Source organism: Chiloscyllium punctatum, chromosome 4 (assembly GCF_047496795.1).
Source record: "Chiloscyllium punctatum isolate Juve2018m chromosome 4, sChiPun1.3, whole genome shotgun sequence".
NCBI classification, from domain to species: Eukaryota; Metazoa; Chordata; class Chondrichthyes; order Orectolobiformes; family Hemiscylliidae; genus Chiloscyllium; species Chiloscyllium punctatum.
The window spans coordinates 49,763,926-49,785,601 of record NC_092742.1 but is presented as its reverse complement, the minus strand read 5'-3'; the positions used below and the strand labels follow the sequence as shown (position 1 = coordinate 49,785,601).

The following is a 21,676-nucleotide window of genomic DNA, read 5'->3' as shown; positions in this document are numbered from 1 at the left end:
TAATAAGTTGCATACTTTAGCAAGACAGGCAGGTACATCCACATCAATGAGTAAAATGCATGAACTGTAGAGGCTCAACTTGTTTCAAAAAGCACAGACTTCACAAACAAAAAACAAATAATAACAAAACTTATATATTTTATCATGAGACATGGGCATTGCTGACAATGGTGTGGTCAACCAGCTTATTGAACTGTTGTTATGATTCCATCAATGGCTACACCTCTAATATTGCTTCATTGTATGTAATAAACTGTAGGACATGCTGAGGCCACACTGTTAATTTTTTCCAACTTGAAGAATTATCACAGTCAACTGAAAAGAGAAAGAGCAGCGCAGCTAATGACCATTATATTTTAATAAACACTGTGGAAGTATGAACTTGATGCCATTTTTAAATTCAATTCTTTAAGTTTTTAATTTTGTTTTATGATTTATTCAATAAGGTAGCTGATATAAATGTTACTTTACTCCATTTTCACTTCCGTCAGAATGCTCAATACAAGAGCTGAGATAAGGATCCTACTGTGCATTGTTCTTGTAAACACTTTGTAATTATCCTTGCAAGGCACTAAAGCATGGGAATAGTCCTTGCATAACTTTTACAACCGTTTTATAAAATGCTTTCTTTTGCCTCATTTAAAAGTTACACATGAAGCTTTTCACTTTTAGTGTAACCTTCAATCTATTAGCAAAAAAATGGTACTGCGAGTTGTTTTTACATTACATTTTTTGGCTTGACCACACAAAGAAAATGATCATAAACCTTTCTAGAAGAACTTCATAACCAAGTCATATTTCAACTAAGAATTTTATAGGACTAGCTACTGCTCAAGTATAGGAGCTCACTTCTCGAGTTTGCAGAGGTCTGACTTCTATGCCTGGTGTGAGGGATAGTATATTAAAAATTATTTTGACAAAGGCTAAATCTGTACACTAAGGATGAAAATATTGGTAATTTAATGGTTACTTCAGCATCAATATAAAATCAGGATATGTTATATCACATCACAAATCACTTGTACACATTGGGATTCATTTTGCAATCATCCATATTTCCTGCCATGCTGATGCTTCGTCCAGTTTTTCCAAAACAACTTCAGATAACAAACTGTAGCACCAGTAGTGTATTGTCCACCTTCATATACTCAGATTTTAGTTTTCAACATAAAAGGAAACCATTCATAATGAAAAATGTTCATTAACGCAAACTCCTCAATAAAGGCAGTGACACACTGTAGTGAGAAACCATGGCATCAATGTTCAATTATTCATATAGCTGATGAAACATTCTATAACAATGCATTCAACATCAACATGAGTTGAAGGTGTAAATGACATTATCACCAATGCTTTTAAATAGTTTTGGTAATTTGATTATTTTAGTTTATGTTGTTTAAAACTGATTAAGAAGTGTTACTAATCTACCAACAAAAACCAAAATTATTGCTAGAATTCAGCAGGTCTGGCAGCATCTGTGGGGAGAAAGCAGTGTTAATATTTCGAGTCTGGTGACTCTACATTAGAACTGAAGTACTACTCCCATCAACGTAAAAGGGAATAAGCTGAAATAAACTGCCTTGGCCAATATTCGAAAATGGCACATAATTTCCAACAGGACTGGACGATATGGGCTTCAATATTACCTCCCCCCACCAAGAATGTTATGAACAAAATCTATTTTATGAACAGGTGGCATGGTGGCTCAGTGGGTAGCACTGCTGCCTCACAGCATCAAGAACCTGATTTCAATTCCAGCCTTGGGTGACTGTCTATATGGAGTTTACATGTTCTCCCAGTGTCTGCATGGGTGCTTTGGTTTCCTTCCACAAACTGCACAGTGTAAATTGGTCATGTTAAATTGTCCCATAGATTCAAGAGCAGTTTCTTCCCAGCTGTTATCAGATTTATGACTGGAGCACTCATATATTTCTCTGCACCTTTTCAGTAGCTGTGACACTATATTCTGCATTATGTTCATTACCTTATGTACTTAAGTAAGGTATGAGTTGTCTGATTAGCATGCAAAGCAATACTTCTCACTGTATCTCAGCACATGTGACAATAATAAATTAAATCAAATTAAATCAATGTAGCAGTAAGAGGCCATTTGGGAGTAAGGAAAACTCAAAGCAAACTACAAAAACATTTTTATTGCCATGGACTACATAGAGATGGGTGGTTGAGTTTTCGTGGACAGGTCACATATGTCAGGTAATAGGAAGTAATAAACAGGCAGAATAAAAACAACACCATTAATACCTTTTCCAGCATTTGAGAAACCTTTTATAAGAGTATTAATTGATTGTATAGGACCCTTCCCTAAAACAAAAAGTGGAAATCAATATTTGTTAACCATTATTTACACATAAATAAAAAGCGGGCCATACCACCAGTGCTTCATTGGAGGCTCACTGATGATATTACCCAGTATGGTGATGAAATGTCTGACACGAACCTTCTAGCTCAGCGAGCGAACTTACATCCAGAACCTCAACCTGAGCTACAAATCTTCTCACAACTCCATAATGGATACATTACATGCTTTCCAGATGTTATTCCATTATGCAATATTACAGCTAAAAGGAAGTTAGAAGAATTATTTTATACTTGATAATAGACTACCTAGAGAGATACAATCAGATCAAGGGTCAAATTCTGCATCAAAATTATTCAAGTAAGTTATAGATTACTTAGGAATAACAATTAAAATCATCAGCGTACCATTCAGAATTGCAAGGAACATTAGAAGGATGCCTCAAATTTTAAAGACCACACTGGGGGTTTATGGTCAAGACTATCCAGAAGATTGGGATAGACAAATTCCATATGTAATTTTTGCAATTAGGATGCACCCAGTGATTCAGTTAAATTTAGTCCATTTGAGTTAGTTTTCGGAATGAGGTAAGAGGGTGACTTAAATTAATTCAGGAAATATTGGTAAGTCAGAGTTTGATGACCATATATTTGGGATTTTGTGTCACATTTCAGAGAAACGTTAAATAGAGTGGGTGAGTTGGCTAGACAGCATTTGAAAGTAGCACAGCACATGTTGAAACAAGAAGCAGAAAAGAAATGAAAAAATTGTTGTTTCAGTAGAGGAGATAAAGTGTTAGTGTTACTACCAAAGGTAGATGAACCTTTAAAAGCAAGGTTTAGTGAGCCTTTTCAAACTGAAAGGAAATTGAGTGAGGTGAATTATTTGATAAGAATGCCAGATAGAAAGAAAACTCACAGACCGTGTCATGTGAGTATGGTCAAATGGTATTTTGATCAGGAAGGAAAGCAAAGGACAATTTGGTATTTGTTACCACTCAGAGTGAATAAGCAAATCCAGATAAATTTGAATTTGATGTTCTTCAAATTAATTTGGATAAGGAGGAGTTTCTCAAAAATTGGGATAAATTATTGATAAATTCCAGAGGAAAATTGAAATAACCTGAAAGAGTTATTACAATCACGTGGAGAGATATGTGGGAATAAGTTAGGAAGTACTAACATGATTATACATGATGTAGATACAGGAAATTCTGTTCAAATTAAGCAACATCCTTATACACTTAACCCTTTAAAATTGACAGATGTATAAAAAAAAGATTGAAAGCATGTTCAAACATAATTCAATCAAAGTGAGTTGTGGTCAATGAAATTTACCCATAATGATAGTGCCAAAATCAGATGATACCCAATATGTAGGTATTGACTACTGCAAAGTCAATGCAATTACAAAATCTGACTTATATCCTATTCTATGGTTGAAAGATTACATTGAGAAGGTGGGACAAGCAACTTATGTTTCAAAGCTGGACTAGCTTAAAGATTACTGGCAGATACTTTTATCTGAGAGAGCAAAGGAAATTTTGGCTTTTGTGACACCAAATAGAATTTACTAATTTCAAGTTAAAGCACTTAGTATGTAAAATGTACCATCCACATTTTAAAGACTAAACAATTCATTTCAGAATTAGCCAATTGTGTGGCACACATAGATGATCTGGTTATTTTTAAAAATCACACAACACCAAGTTGTAGTCCAATAGGTTTATTTGGAAGCACTAGCTTTCAGAGTGCTACTCCGTCAGGTGATTGCACCTGACCCCTTAATATTGTTGGAAAGGTTTATAGATAAAATTGTGAGACTGTTTCGTTGGAGTTTATTGTTACAGCCATTTAATTTGAAAGTAATACATGTGGCAGGATAAGAGAAGGTAATTGCTGAAATATTGTCACGACTTTGATGAGGAAAGACAAAGATGTTCAGTGGCAGAAGAAATGGATTGAAATTGACTGTAATATTAAATGTGTGCATGCTTAGAGTCAATGTAATATATATGTATTGTATTGTACTAATAGTTCAAGACTAAAGAATTTTTAAAATGAACCACTTTTGTACATTGATTTTTTTTGGGGGGGTGTCAGTGTGGTTTTAAGAAGTGTATTTTGTCCTTGTAGATTTTGAAGAGGGGCTTTGAGATAATGGTTCCTAGTTGTCTCTTCTAAGCCAATAAAGTGAGCAGCTTGTGAGGTTTTGGGTTTTTTTAAAAAGTTAGAACAATTGAAGCAGCATGAATGGGTGGAGTCAGGCTCCCACAGAACCAGAGTTTTAATTTAGCTTTCTGCAGTTGTTCGGGGTTTGAAGTAGACTGTGGAAACTGTGATACATTTCCCTTGGCTGAAGCAAAAAGCTGGAGTGTTCTCTCTCTCTGCCAGAATTTTCTCTTGATCATCTTTTCTCTGGACTGGAGAAATATTGCACGTGAGACAATCTATTTTACTGAATTTGCCTTTGCCAAGAGTGTGTTAATGGGATGTTACTACATTGGAACAATGGCTATTTAATAGTTAAATGATTTATTCTTGTGTTAAGTTTTCCAATAGAGATAAAGTTATACCAATTCTTCTTCCTTTTGTTTGCATTTTAACTGAGTGTAAGAATAAAGTGTGTTTTGCTTCAAGCTGAGTAGCATGACCAATCAAATTATATTTGGAACATAGTACCTTACACTTGTCTTTAAATAAAGATCTAGATTATCGCCTCGATATATTTGAAGGGGATTTGGTCTGGTCCATAACAGTAATCCCATGCAGCTGCTGCCCCTATCTTTCTAAGAAGAAGATTGGATGTTTGGAAGTATAGGAAGGAACTTTGATAAATTACTGCATCTTGTCAATGGTACAGAGCTGTTACTTTGTGTTGGGTATGGAGGAAAATTTCTTATCATTTTTCCTTTGGACCTTTTGTTCTCATAACATTCTTATATATATTCTGGCCCACCCTACATAGAACTATTGCACTTTGTTTATTGAAAAAAATCAAATAAAAGAAAATAATTCTGAATGTCAACTGGTCATCTCATTCACCTATTTATGTGAATTTGCATAGTTCAGCATGGGGTGTGTTTTAAATGTGCATCCCATTTAAACAGGATGAAAAATCAGAAAGAAATTCAAATAAAAACCTATGTTTTTACAATCCAAAACACAGCCACTCCAAACTACTGAATAGTTTGTATCACAAATCACCAATAAAAAAACTGTGCAAAAGAGGAATTGAAATTGACGTTTAGTGCTAATCAGGGCTGGGCATTAGAAATAGGAGAAGCTCTCTTCTTTTCATGCAAATTAATGTTACTTTTGTTATTAATAATCTAGCTTGTTATATTGAAGTCAACACTCATAGTAAGAAACAAAGATTCAAGTGAAAATCATTCAACTAACTGAACCATAACATAACACACTTAGAAGTTAAGATTTTTTAATAAAGGCATTTTGCTTTTGATTAGTAGAACAGTACTAGAATAGGTTTTTATATATCTTGGATAGCACTGTAATTTTGTATCAAACAGTGATCGTATTTTTCTCCTTTACCTCCCATCCTAATCTTCCACTCCCACATAATTTTCTATGCTTTGCTTTGGAAAGCTACCGTGAAGTTCCAATGGTTAACAGCAGTCCTTCCATCCTTTACGTACTGGAGGAATGGGGCATATCTGGCTAACATGTGCTCATCAGGGATCACTGGAAAGATAGGAATATTGGGCAGCCTATTGCCAATTTCAGCCACTAAAGCTAAGTAAGCATAGTTGAATGCTTACATTCAGAATCATATTGCTCTGTATAACTCAATGGCAGAGTCCAATATTTTGAAAAATAATACAGATCTGGATGCAAAAGTTTCAGGAGGAGTGACAACGATTGATTAAAAAGAATTGAGAATGTAAATCATATCAACAATTGTAAATTATCTGATGAGGTATCAAAATATATTTTACATTTATAATGGACAAGGTATATACTGAGAAATTCAAATGAGGTAAACATAGAAGATGGGAGCAGGAGAAGGGCACTTGGCCCTTTGAGCCTGCTCCACCACTCATCAGTATTATAGCTGATTGTCCAACTCAATAGCCTAATCCTGCTTTCTCCCCATAACCTTTGGTTCCATTTGCCCCAAGTGCTATATTTAGCTGCGCCTTGAATACCTTCAATGTTTTGGCATCAACTACTTCCTGTGGCAATGAATTCCACAGGCTCACCATTCTTTGGGTGAAAAAATGTCTCCTCATCTCCATTCTAAATGGTCCACCCTGAATCATCAGAGTGTGACCCCTGGTTCTGGATGCACTCACCATTGGAAAACATGCATCTTATAATTTTATAAGACTCTATGAGATCCCCCGTCACTCATCTGAACTCCAGGTAAAACAAGGGCGGCACGGTGGCACAGTGAAGGGCGGCACGGTGGCACAGTGGTGAGCACTGCTGCCTCACAGTGCCAGAGACCCGGGTTCAATTCCTGCCTCAGGCGACTCTCTGTGTGGAGTTTGCACATTCTCCCCGTGTCTGCGTGGGTTTCCTCCGGGTGCTCCGGTTTCCTCCCACATTCCAAAGATGTGCAGGTCAGGTGAATTGGCCATGCTAAATTGCCCGTAGTGTTAGGTAAGGGGTAGATGTAGGGGTATGGGTGGGTTGCGCTTCGGCGGGGCGGTGTGGACTTGTTGGGCCGAAGGGCCTATTTCCACACTGTAAGTAATCTAATCTAATCTAATCTAATCTAATCCTAACCTAGTCAATCTCTCCTCATATGTAGTCCCGCCATCCCTGGAATCAGCCTGGTAAACCTTGGCTGCACTCCCTCAAGAGCAAGTGCATCCTTCCTCAGAAAAGGAGACCAAAACTGTACACAATATTCTAGATGTGGCCTCACCAAGACCCTGTATAATTGCCAACTTTAAAAAAAAACATTTGCAGTAACACTTAATATGTGTTTATAAATTTCTGGTTAGTTTTCTTTCATATTCTAATTTTTCTCTTCATTTGAGTTTTTTAGTCATTTTTTAAAAACGTTTTTTTGCATTCTGTCCAATTTTCTGACCTGTGTCACTTGTCTTTGCACAATTATAGGCTTTTTCTTTAAGTTTGATACAATATTTAATCATCCTCGTTAATCACTGATTGTGTGTCCACCCCTTTGAATTTTTCTTTCTCATTAGAATATCCCTGGAGTAGAATCCAGAGCATCCCCCAGATTAATGTTCTGTGGACGTGGATTTGAATCCCATCACCCCACAAATGGTGAAATGTGAATTCAATAAATTCTAGAATTAAAAGCTAGCTAATGGCCACCACGTAGTCATAATTGTTGGTCATAAAAATCCACCTTGCTCAGTAATGTTGTTTAGGGAAGAAATTCTACCATCCTTACCTGGTCTGATCTGCCTGTAACTCCAGATCAACAACAGTGTTGTTGACTTTTAACTACCCCCTGAAATGGCCTACCAAACAACTCAGTTAGGTCAATTAGAGCCAAGTAATAAATGCTAGCCCAGCCAGCCATGCCCATATTCCATCCTAATCAAAACAAAACTATTCCGTGTTTTGTGAAATATCTCCTTAAAAGGCTGCCATTGCATCTCCATTGACCAATCCTTCAACCTAAGCTGCCAATGCACTTTAGCCAACTCTGCTTTCATGCCCACAAAATTCCCCTTACTTAAAATTAAAAAGATGTCTTGCACTCACTCCTCTCACCCACAACCTGAATGTAAAATTCAACCATATTAGGCTCGCTGCCATCTCCAGGCACTTTCACCATGAGATCATTAAGTAATCTTGTTGCGGAGTGGCAAGTCTAGTATAGTCAATTCCAGAGCATAGAGTCATAGAGCCATACCACACGAAAGCAGACAGACTCGTCTGCACCAATCAGACATCCCAATCTGACCTCGTTTCATTTGCCAGCATTTCGTTCATATCCCTCTAAACCCTTCCTACTCATATATCCATCCAGATGCCTTTGAAATGTTGTAATTGTACCTGTTTCCACTACTTCCTCTGGCAGCTAGTTCTATACAAGCACCACCCTCTGTGTGACAGTTACCCTTCTGGCCCTTTCTATTTCCCCTCTCACCTTAAACTGATGTCCTCTAGTTTTGGAAAAAGACTTAACTATTCACCCTATCCATGGCTCTCATGACGTAATAAACCTCTAAAAGGTCACCTCTCAGCCTCTGATGCTTCAGGGCAAAAAGCGCCATCTTATTCAAACTCTCAGTATAACTCAAACCTTCCAGTTCCAAAGACATTCTTGTAAATGTTTTCTGCAATCTGTCAGGTTTAACAACATTCTTCCAATTTATGCAGTTGGCAGGAAGACCAGCCCCACCCAGTTCAGGTTGGGACCATTGTATTGGTACAGATTCCACTTTTCCCAGTAGTACTGTCTATGCCCCAAAGTCCAGAACCTATTCCTCCCATAGCAATCTTTGATCCATGCATACACCTCTCTAATTTGATTTGCCCAATGCCAATTTGCATGTAGTTTATGAAATAATGCCAAGTTTATGACCTTTCAGGTTCTGGTTTTGAATTTGGCACCTAGTTCCACATACTGACAATGCTAACCTTATTCTTTGGTGTACCTCTGATGCAGATATTAATGGTCCATGACAACTGAATCCTCCTTCTCTCATTAAAAACTCCTTCCCAGCCTTGAGCAGATGTCCCAAACCTTGGTGCCAGACAAACAACACCGCTGCCTGGATTCTCACTAATTGTTGCAGAAAATGGTGTCAATCCCACTGACTATACTGCTTTAATATATTCTTTTTCAGTACCACTTACTTGAATGTTTTCCTGTACAATAGCTTCCATGATCAGTTAGCACATTACCCTGCAGCCCTCTATCTCATCCAGACAACAAGTTGAAAGAACTTCAAACCTGTTGAACAATTCTAAAGTCTGAGTCTCCTCCTGCCTCTGGTCTCTTTAAATGCCTCACTCATTGTCATAAACTTTTGCATCTGGATAGTAACCAATTCAGATGTACTGTAAGCAATTCCCTGCAGAAATCATTCACAGACCATTGGAAATTATTTGCAGCAAACTACTAACAAGTGAACCACTTCGACTACAATGATTTCTGATAAAAGCATAGGGATATGACTTTGATATCTGCTACACGTGACCAAAATGGTCACTAGAGATATGCTGAGTAGATTGCCATATCTGAACAAGGACTCAGATCCACTGGATCTACAAATCCAGGAGGAAAATATGGTCAAAATTCATCTGTTATATTTTGGTCAGCATAAAGATGATGAACCTCTGTGAGAAGCCGCCAAAGGAAATTATCATCAGAATAGCTTGACTTGGTTAAAAAAAAGATGTGCCAGATATCTTCAGATTCTTGTGGCCTTACAGAGGTGAACTTGGTATCTTAAAGAGGCATTAGCTTCATAGGAAAACAAGTACTTGTGCATGAAGCTCTCTGCCATGACATATTGTCACAATTACACCAACAACATATGGGTATCGAACGGATGAAGTAGCTGGCATCTGATTCAGTCTATTGGCCAGGGATTAATTGTAAAATTGAAAGGTTAGTGAGGATTTGTGAGGTATGTCAGAACTGCCAGTCATAATAACATAGATAGCCCCATACCCTCAGGAGATTCTATCAGTTCCTGGGTCTAAAATCACCATTGTTCTGTTTATTGTGCATAAAGAGACAATGCCATCTTAATCACTGATTATTTCTTCAAACTTCTAATTATCAGACAGATAAGAAACACTTCAGCCATGGACATGGCAGGTATATTCAAGTGCCATATTTAGTCTGTTCAGTGCACCTTTAGAAATCATTTCACACAATTGGTTGGAGAATACAGGCAGCCTTTTCAGAGATGCATGTGCCAGATGGGGCATGAAACAGCTGATGTTCTCACTACATTACTTCAGATCAGTCTCATCAAGTGGATGGTTCACAGAATGAAATCATTATCCAGAAGTGCAGGGAAACAAAACAAAGGGTTTTTTTTAACCACGTTACACCTCAGAGCTCCATTTCTGGATATGGGTTTAACATTGCTAGTAGGGTTCATTTTCAGAAAGCACTACGAATAACATTGGTAAATCACTGTCGAGTCAAATTCTCCAAGATGCGGGCATACTTCTCAACAAAGGATGAAGATGATGCATGAGAGGTGTGCAGGTCCAGAACTACCTCGGCTATATGTAGGAAGAAAAGACAGAGTCAAACCCCACAAAGGGTTAACTTGCACAGATTTCCAAAGCTCGCAATGAGCCCAGTGATGGAGTCATGACACCTAACAAAGCAATGCTGAGGAGATACCGAAGCTAGCTAAGGGAAGTGCACAATACATTATTTGTACATAATGAGAATGGAAGAAAACATCCAGATGGTGTATTAGAAGACCAGGACAACAATCAACACTCTGATGACATGCCTGCAGATGCAGAATAGCCAAGGGTAAGATCTACACTTGCAGAAGATTACACAATGACAAGAGATGTCAAACTGACGAGACGTCTTATAGACTTCTATACCTATCAATTTCACAATCTCTACATTTGTATAATTATTTAATAACTATTACCCAAGGTTTTGGCATTTTAATTATGACATATGGGAACTAACTTTTGTAAATCAAAGGCAATATTGTATGATATCACTTATAGAACAATGCCACTTCAAGAGATCAATATGCAAGTCATCCTAGGATCCGAATGTTGTCACAAGATTGCTGGCACTCTGCACTATTGCACAGGTTGTGTCTGGAGATTACTCTGAACTGTATACATTAGTTTAACCCATCAGAGATCTTCAGGTAAATGGAATCCACATACCCAATTTGAGTTACATGTTGATAACACATTGATATTATTACAGTGGCCTTCAGGACTTGCCTAGTGAGCAGTGATGCCACTGAGTCACTCTGGTCATGCACTTTGAAGGCTCCGACCCAGAGTATACTCTTTCCCTTTGCCACTGTCAGTGCTTCTGAAATGTATTCAACGTGAAAGTGTACTGATTCTTCACAGAACACTGTAGGTGTGATCAGCAGGAGATTTCCTTACCCATGTTTGATCTGATTACATGAGGCTTCAAAGGTTCCGGTGTCAAAGTTGAGAATTCAAAGGGCAGCTCCATCCTGACTATATACCACTGTGCCAACATGTCTGTCCTGCTGGTGGGAGAGGGTACCACCCAGAAATAGTGATAGTGGTGACTGGGATGTGTCTGAATGTTAATCTTTTGCAACCTTGCCACATATAGTTCACTTCCTGTTTCTTGAATTGCAGGTGCTATATGGTATGAAGAATGGTTTTCACCCTATTGTGATTTTGTTTGAAAAGAGGAAGTGCAATGCCAAAAGCTAATCATGAATGTTATTCTGAGGATGTCTGCAAATTTAAATTAAAAACTAAAAAACCCAGTAATTTGGAAAACTGCTGGGTGCATTATTCAGGTAGAATCATCTTCAGTGGTGAGTCACCTGATGGTCTAGGCTGCACTATTAATGCAGGAGATTGAAGAATAAAGAGACAGGGACAAGTGGCAGATACACTTATGAGGGATTGTGAGAAAATTCATTTACATTTAATCCCCAATGCATGTAGTACTAGGTAGTGTGACAAACTTCTGCAGCTCACACACAGCCAGTGTTTAAAAAGATTAGAAACTTCTCCCAAAGTTGTAAATCATTCAATATTACTTCCAAATGTTGATACATAGAGATAGAATTGGAAATCTCATTTGCATAGCTCAAAACAAGCTACAGTAAAAAAGTTACTAAATAGTAATAAACAGTCAGCATCTAAGCCATTGGAGATCTAAAGGATTTTCTAAATCATTTTATTATTTTTAGAATTAAATCCTGTTTTGTTATGCTGAACAGAACACAGCTCCTATACTCTCCCATTACCAGATCATCAGCATCTAAATAACAACTGCTAAATTATCACACCCACTGGTCAAGATTGATAACAAATGGAGTTGGTTACAAAATGAATTATCAAGAAAGACATGTCAAGTTGTTACTTTCCAGCTAAAGCCACAATTAATTTCTTGGTCACAACTAATAGATAACACTGAAGTTTATTTTATAATGTTATGTACTTAAAAGATGATGGATCCATTGGACTTGTTTTAATCAACCATTTGTTGGTCTACTACATGGATGTTGTGCCTTAAAATAGTGACGGTAAAGTGTTACTTTGGGTTGCAATATTATTTCCTTTAAGCTTACATTGTTTTTCTTTGTATTATTTTCATCAGAGACACTAATCACAATTTTCAGGCTCTGCTTGAACAGCATATTTAATATATTAAAATTTAGCATCCTGCTTGGCTGTTTCTTCCTTTGAAGATGTCAGCAGATGGAAAGGAAGGCAATTGGCTGAAAAGTGTGCTTTAAAAGGGAGGTGTCCCCTTTGCATCCTCTTTAAAGTTATCTTCTGCAGGCATTGTGCAGGTGCTGTTGTACCCAGGTAAACTGGAGAGGCCTCTGGGCCTGCTTGGATTATTGGAAGCCCTGTCCTTATTATTGGGAGGCCCCCTTCACAAAGTTAATCTGGTCTCCACAAAGTTAGTGACCCACTGGCAGACTGAAGAAAGGGCAAGCGAAACAGCATCAAAACACAAGACAAAAAAATTAATTTATACAATAATTGTTTAATACAATAAAAGATGCATGGAACAACAGATGGACAACTCATTGCAACTTTTCAAAACAAAAAATTGGTATTTAAACTTACCGACGCTGAAAACAGCATAGTGGCCTTGCTCGTAACTGTGTAATCGAGAGTGACTGTTGAGTTCAGACGAAAGCAGCTGTTGTGATGTGATGAAACTGTCAATAAAACTACCGCTTAAATTTCCCTTACTTCCCTTTTCAGTTTACAATACTTCTCTAATATAACACCATAGTACTAGGGTTCTATTACTGTTTCCAGGTTCTGAGGAAGGGTCACTGGACACGAAACATTAACGCTGATTTCTCTCTACAGATGTTACCAGCTCTACTGAGCTTTATTTCTGTTTTCGTACAATATTACTAGAGTTCCCCTGAGTTTTTGGTATTTACCTTCTGCCTTTATTTAGGGTGGCACGGTGACTCAGTGGTTAGCACGGCTGCCTCACAGTGCTAGGGTCCCAGGTTCGATGTCAGCCTTGGGCACCTGTCTGTGTGAAGTTTGCACATTCTCCCTGTGCCTGTGTGGATTTCCTCCCACAGTCCAAAGATTTGCAGGTTAGGATGAATTGGCCATGCTAAATTGCCCATAGTGCTCAAGGATGTGTAGGTTGGATGCATTAGTCAGGGGTAAAATGTAGGGGAATGGGCCTGGATAGGTTATTCTATGGAGGGTCAGTGTGGACTTAGAATCATAGATATTTACAGCATGGAAACAGACCCTTCGGTCTAACTCATCCATGCTGACCACATATCCCAACCCAATCTAGTCCCACCTGCCAGCACCCAGCCAATATCCCTCCAAACACTTCCTATTTATATACCCATCCAGATGCCTTTTGAATGCTGTAATTGTACCAGCCTCCACCAGTTCTTCTGGCAGTTCATTCCATACATGCACAATCTTCTAAGTGAAAAAGTTGCCCCTTACGTCTCTTTTATATCTCTTCTGTCTCTCCTTCAACCTATGCCCTCTAGTTCTGGACTCCCCCATCCCAGGGAAAAGACTTTGTCTATTTACCCTATCCGTGCCCCTCATGATTTTATAAACCTCAATAAGTTCACCCCTCAGCCTCCGATGCTCCAGGGAAAACAGCCCTAGCCTATTCATCCTCTCCCTCTCGCTCAAATCCTCCAACCCTGGCAATGTCCTTGTAAATCTTTTCTGAACCTTTTCAAGTTTCACAACTCCCTTCTGATAGGAAGGAGACCAGAATTGTTGGGCCGAAGAGCCTGTTTCCACACTGTAGGGATTCTATGATTCTAAATTGCTGCATTGAAGTTTCCCAAAAGTCAGCGGTGTAGATTTTGGGGAGCGTTCTGCTCTATGAGTTCTAGCAGGCTTTCTCATATATTATGTATGCACCACATCTCTATGGTGCCCAACTTGTGCTCACCAGTAATAGAGGTACTCACCGCTACCAGGATATCTCAGGACTCTGGATGCCAGTACCATAATTACAATGTAGGTGTGTACCAGGACAAGAGCTGCCTTCACCGGTTGTGTGGGCAAAACCTTCACTGTTTTTGTGTGTGAAAATCTCAATTGTTCGAGGTGTGAAGAACTGTCCCAAAGCTGACTGAGAAGGGAAAGTTAGTGCCCACTTTGCTGACCTGAACATGGGCAAGGCAGTGCACAGGAGGTATATCTCCTATTCTCAGGAATGCCAAGGAAACTGTGGCACCACTCCCTGCCAGCATGATCCAAAGTTGGTACCCAGGTCAGTGCAGCATCCACAGTCCAGAAGAACAGCCAGCAGTGCAGGAAGAAGGTTAATGATCTTCTGCACTTTCCATAGGTAAGTGCCACCATTCCCTCTCTGTAGCCTCATATTCACTCAATCACTGATGCTACTGCGCCCAACTGCCACCAAAACTCAGTCCATCACTTTCACTATCACACGCAACAGCTTTCCTCACTCACTGTCACCCACCATACAAGATCATTGCATAAACTCTATACAATGTACGATCTCACTCAGACACCACACCATCTCTGCCACATCTGTTCCAGCCTTTTTCGTCTTACTCAAACCCTTCCTTTTGCTCATTCCAAGACAAAATGGCCCACAGTGGGTTGGTGAACAACCCTGGGGTATTTGTGACTAAAGCACCGAGACATCCTGAGTGTGTCCTGCCCAGATGGAGGTTCATCCTGCTCTGCTACAACTTCCACGGGATAACAGGTGCCAGGCAGGGTGGAGGTGGAGGGCCCAGTCACCTCTGGAGTGTCCTGAGAGGAGACTTGTGAGGGGCCTGTCTGTGGTTCCTCCTCTGGCTGCATGTCTGTTGGCACCATACCCTGTCTCCTGGTGAGAAAGGAACATCTAGAGTGAGGTCAAAATCCTCCAGTTGCCTTTTTGCTGGTGCTGAGAATCAATGGCCAGAATGATGGAGTGTAGATTTGCGTTTCAAAGATGATGAAAGAACATGCAGATAAACAGAAACTTTCAAATGTAAGATGAAATATTGGTATTACTGCCTCTGAATCCATCCAATGTAATTAGGAGGTGTAGTAAAGTGACCCATCTAATAAATACTCATCATAGGAAGAAATATCAGTTATGTCACATAAATATGTGAAAAAGAGATCATCGTAGGGAAAAGGATAAGGTGGAGCACACATATCAAGTGTTAAGAGTAGCAAAGGAGAGTAAAATAGTTCCTAAAGTGAACGTCTTACAATTTAACAAGGTAACACAAAAATACTGGGATGGTTAGACACTAGAGAAAGGAAGTATATATTGAGATATACCATGATGTGTTATGTTGACAAGGCATGATGTAGATCTGGCAATGATAAAACAATATCCTTATTGATTGAGACCAGAAAAAAACATGCTCAGGTATTAATAGGGATTCAATATATGTTGGAAAATCACAGCTGGGATTCACTGATAGTGTTAGTACTTAAATCAAATAGATTAACTAGATTCTTCATAGACTATAGAGTGGTTACAGTTTTTATAGGGTCAGCAATTCCTTTTAGGATTGATCTATTGAAGCGTACCGACAAGAGCCATTTCATCAACAGCTCAAGAAATATCTGCTTTTGTCACACCAAATGGTTAGACAAATATTGAATTTGGGCCTTAAAAACAGCCCCAGCTATATTTCAGAAATTTATGAATCAAGTCATAGCTAAGGTCTGTAACTGTGTAGTTACAAACTAAGAAAAGCATGGAACCAATATGAAGATCTATTTAAGGAATGACAGCTGGCCAGGTTATTAATTAGTTTAGCCAAATGTGAATTTGTGAAAGCAAAGGTAATTTATCAAGGACAACAAAAATGAAGGTGTAAACCTGTTTCTTGTACTTAATGAGAAAGCATGAGATTTTTAGGGATGAGTGTTTTTCTGGAAATTTGTGCATAACTTCATCCCATTAGCTATATTATTAACAAAGTTGCTAAAGAGATGTGAAAGTAGTACAGTAGGCAGAATGCCAGCCAGCCTTTTAGAAGCTGATTGCCACCCTTATAAATAAATGTGTCAGCTGCTTTTGATGATGCCAAATTGTTTAAAATGATAATTGATGCTAATCATTCATAGGATACCAGCATGTATTAGCCATCCCTAATTGCCCTTGATGAGCTGCCTTCTTGAACAGATAGATGCACAATGCTTTTACTGAGGGAATTTCAGGAATATCACTCATCGACAGTGAAGGAACAGTGACGTATTTCCAAGTCAGGAAGCTGAATGGTTTGGAGGGGAACTTACAGGTGTTCCCATGTATTTGTTGAACTTGTCCTTCTAGATGGAAGTGGTCACTGGTTTGGAAGGTGCTATGCAAGGGTCTTTGGTGAATTTCTGCAGCGTGCCTGGAAGATAGTACACAATCAAGCTGACTGCTTTGTCCTGGATGGTGTCAAGCTTCTTGAGTGTTATTAGAGCTGCACCTGTCCTGGTGAGTGTGACATATTTCATCATATTCTTGACTTGTGCCTTGTAGATGGTGGACAGGTTTTGGGGAGTCAGGTGAGTTAGTCACCACAGTATTCCTAGCCTCTAACCTTTTACAGAATGATGAATTGGAAATAGAGAAGTACACCAATGGCTTCTCTAAGAAACTGAACCCACATCAGGAGTAGCCCACTGTAGAAAAGGAAACTTTGGGATTATTAGTTGTTCTTCAACAATTTGAAGTTAATGTCTGACACAGTAACAGAACATTACATCTGCACTGACCATGATCTGTTGTCATTTGTTGAAAAGTTTAAAGTTCAAAATACAAGACTATTCAAATGGAAAGCCTTGTTTCATCCATTTAATGTTAAGATTATTCATATTCCTGGAAAAGATAATGTAAATCAAATTACAATTGCATTGAGAGTGTGAAAAATTATGGAATAAGTTAAAGGGTTAGGAAAAGCTAAACTTGTATAGAGTTATATGGGAGAGTGGGGTAGACAAAGAATGAATGGCTGCAAGTTGTGGCTTGTTGTTTGTATATCACATGTCTTTTGATCAAATGGTGTTTCTTTCTTTTAGATTTCTGAATTTTTGATTGTAAACTAAAATAGGAGAAAGTACTGTTTTGAAACCAAGGACTGTGGAAAGAATTATGACATTTTTGAAAAGCATCTTATTGAGTTCTGACTGCTTTGTTTTGTAGGGAGGCTGTTTGGAGATGGATCACCACCAGGGTATGAATGACAAAGTGAAATTCAGCTGGCAACAGCATCATTTGTGGAATTGAGATTAGTTGCAGATGTCAATGGCCATCAGCCTGACAACTATCTGACTGACTCATGGGTAACTGAACAGCTTGTATGTGAATGATTCCTGCTGAAGCCTTCAGACTGCTGGTGTGTCTCTGTCTCTCCTAAAGCCTTAAGAAAGCCAACTTATTTTCTCCCATCAGGTAATTATTGCTTCTAATCAATAATTAACTTTATAATTCACAAACCAGTCATTCCATGCTTCCTATGAATAGTTAAGAGAACCAAAAAATCAGAGGACTGAAGGACTTTAGAAACAAAAGAAACATTCCATCAAATCCTGAAAAATGATGCTCTTGAACTGTTACCACATTGTATTTCTCACTCCTCTCAATAACATCAATTTATTTTTATCAGAGTGTGTATGGTTAAGTGGAGTTTTAGAAGGGAGTTCGTCTACTGTACTTCTACATCAACAATTCATAACTGTTTGCCTGTAGTTACAATCCATTTTATTTGAATAAATAGTAGTTATAGAGTCACAGAGATATACAGCATGGAAACAGACCCTTCGGTCCAACCCATCTATGCCGACCAGGTATCCCAACCCAATCTAGTCCCACCTGCCAGCACTGGATCCACTTCCCTCCAAACCCTTCCTATTCATATACCCATCCAATTGCCTCTTAAGTGTTGCATCAGCCTCCACCACTTCCTCTGGCAGCTCATTCCATACATGTACCACCCTCTGTGTGAAAACGCTGTCCCATATGTCTCATATCTTTCCCCTCTCACCCAAAACCTATGCCCTCTAGTTCTGTATACCCCAACCCCAGGGAAAAGAGTTTGCCTATTTACCCTATCCATGCCCCCAATAATTTTGTAAACCTCTATAAGGTCACCCCTCAGCCTCCAACACTCCGGGTAAAACAGCCCCAGCCTGTTCAGCCTCTCCCTGTAGTTCAAATCCTTCAAGCCTGGCAACATCCTTGTAAGTCTTTTCTGAACCCTTTCAAATTTCACAACATCTTTCCGATAGGAAGGAGACCAGAATTGCATGCAATATTCCAACAGTGGCCTAACCAATGATCTGTACATCCGCAACATGACCTCCCAACTCCTGTACTCAATACTCTGACCAATAAAGGAAAGCATACCAAACGCCTTTTTCATTATCCTATCTACCTGTGACTCCACTTTCAAGGAGCTATGAACCTGCACTCCAAGGTCTCTTTGTTCAGCAATACTCACGAGGACCTTAACATTAAGTGTATAAGTCCTGCTATTATTTGCTTTCCCAAAATGCAGCACCTCACATTTATGTGAATTAAACTCCATCTGCCACTTCTCAGCCCATTGGCCCATCTGGTCCAGATCCTGTTGTAATCTGAGGTAACCTTCTTCACTGCCCACTATATCTCCAATTTTGGTATCATCTGCAAACTTACCAACTGTACGTCTTATGCTCTCATCCAAATCATTTATATAAATGACAAAAAGTAGAGGACCCAGAACCCATCCTTGTGGCACTTCACTGGTCACAGGCGTCCAGTGTGAAAAACCCTCCACCACCACCCTCTGTTTTCTACCTTTGAGCCAATTCTGTATCCAAATAGCTAGTTCTCCCTGTATTCTGTGAGATCTAACCTTGTCAGCCAGTCTCCCATGGGGAACCTTGTCAACCACCTTACTGACATCTATATATATATCACATCTACCCCTCTGCCCTCATCAATCCTCTTTGTTACTTCTTCAAAAAACTCAATCAAATTTGTGAGACATGATTTCCCATACACAAGGCCATGTTGACTATCCTTAATCAGTCCTTGCGTTTCAAAATACATGTACATCCTGTCCCTCAGGATTCCCCCCAACAACTTGTCCACCACCGACATCAGGCTCACTGGTCTATAGTTCCATGGCTTGTCCTTACCACCCTTCTTAAACAGTGGCACCATGTTAGTCAACATCCAGTCTTCCGGCACCTCACCTGTGATTATCGATGATTAAAATATCTCAGCAAGAGACCCAGCAATCACTTCTCTAGCTTCCCAGAGTTCTAGGATACACCTGACCAGGTCCTGTGGATTTATCCACCTTTACCCATTTCAAGACATCCAGCACTTTCCTCCTCTGTAATATGAGCATTCTGCAAGATGTCACCATCTATTTCCCCACAGTCTATATCTTCCATATCCTTTTCCACAGTAAATACTGATGCAAAATACTCATTTAGTATCTCCCCCACTTTCTGCGGGTCCACACAAAGGCCACCCTGCTGATCTTTGAGGGGCCCTATTGTCTCCCTAGTTACCCTTTTTTCCGTAATGTATTTGCAAAAACTCTTTAGATTCTCCTTAATTCTTCTTGTTAAATACAGAAATCTAGTTTTTGATTAACCTGGGCTTATCTAACAACAGGTAAATTGGGTACTTTGTTATCTTTAGTTTTTAAAAAAAAACTTTTGTGATGACTTCAAGAACCTATATATTCAACAGATATCCAAAATCCTACCCTGATGAGTTGGGACAATACTTCTATATCATGTACTTTTAACTTGCGATTTACTTGAAGAAACTTCCAGCATGCTTTATAGAGAGAAACATCTGTTAAAGAAAAGCTCTTTCTGGTATTCGGCATTTTGAGTCATAGGATCCCTACAGTGTGGAAAGAGGCTATTCAGTCCATCTCGTCCACAATGACCTTCCAAACAGCATCCCCTCATACCCAGCGCCCTATCCCTCTAAAACTGCATTTCGCATGGCTAATTTCGAAGCTCCTTGGACGCTGCCTGAACTGCTATGCTCTTCCAGCACCACTAATCCAGAATCTGGTTTCCAGCATCTGCAGTCATTGTTTTAACCCACCTAGCCTGCGCATCCCTAGACACTGTAGGCAATTTAGCATAGCTGATCCACGTAACTTGCACATTTTGAATTGTGAGAAGAAACCAGAGCAAATCCTCCTAGACACAAGGAGGGAGAATGCACAAACTCCACACAGTCACCCAAGGGTGGAATCGAACCTGGGTTACTGGTGCTGTGAGGCAGCAGCACTAACCACTGAATCACTGTGCTGCCCAGTTGGCATCATAAAACAAACAAACATTGGTTATATGTAGTTGACGATGACAGTCTGCTGAACCAGTGTGAATTTTCCACTTCCTTTTCTTCAGGCACTCTGTCAGGCTATAGATCAGGTTACAAGAGGTTTCAGTGGTTCACTTTCAAACAAAACTAATTTGGTTTAGATTAGATTAGATTAGATTACATTACAATGTGGAAACAGGCCCTTCGGCCCAACAAGTCCACACCGCCCCGCCGAAGCGCAACCCACCCATACCCTTACATCCACCCCTTACCTAACACTACGGGCAATTTAGCATGGCCAATTCACCTGACCTGCACATCTTTGGAGTGTGGGAGGAAACCCACGCAGACACGGGGAGAATGTGCAAACTCCACACAGAGTCGCCTGAGGCGGGAATTGAACCCGGGTCTCTGGCGCTGTGAGGCAGCAGTGCTAACCACTGTGCCACCGTGCCGCCCACTATGTTGCTATATAATTGCATTACAGAGCTTGGAGTTAAGTGAAAACAGACTTGCAATCAATATTGACCACAATTATAATTTGGATCACAGAGCTGAAGAAACAATGTTCAAACTGATGCAGTATTATTGGTTTTTGACTTTGACATAAACATACCAATTTTGTGAAGGTGATCGGTAAACTAAAGGGACTATTTCTTCTTGAACAACAGTAAGAATACAGGAAAGTTCTTCAATACATGTTGGGATGACCATCAAAAGAAAAAGATCATTTCAATACGAGGGAGGTACCGGTGTGTGCCATGGGGATCAGTGTTGAGGTCTCAACTTTTCCCAATTTATATTAAGGATTGCAATGTTTATACTGTGAAACACCACAGGACGTTGTGGCACTGTCTGTATAGTGTCAGTGTTAACTATAATACTATGACACAGACATTTCACTGCTATGAAGAATGGTTTATTATA

At 39.3% G+C, this 21,676-nt stretch overlaps 1 protein-coding gene across 1 annotated transcript in view; it reads right to left on the bottom strand.

The window, feature by feature from the left end:
• The window catches only part of LOC140476283 (5'-3' exonuclease PLD3-like), a 68,749-nt gene extending 55,617 nt beyond the window's left edge, over nucleotides 1-13,132 (bottom strand). Inside the window, exon 1 of the mRNA XM_072568651.1 lies at nucleotides 13,060-13,132. Within this exon, the coding sequence (XP_072424752.1) occupies nucleotides 13,060-13,077 (18 nt within the window). The 5' untranslated portion in view covers nucleotides 13,078-13,132. The remainder of the gene's footprint in view (nucleotides 1-13,059) is intronic.
• Between the last annotated feature and the right edge of the window lie 8,544 nt (nucleotides 13,133-21,676).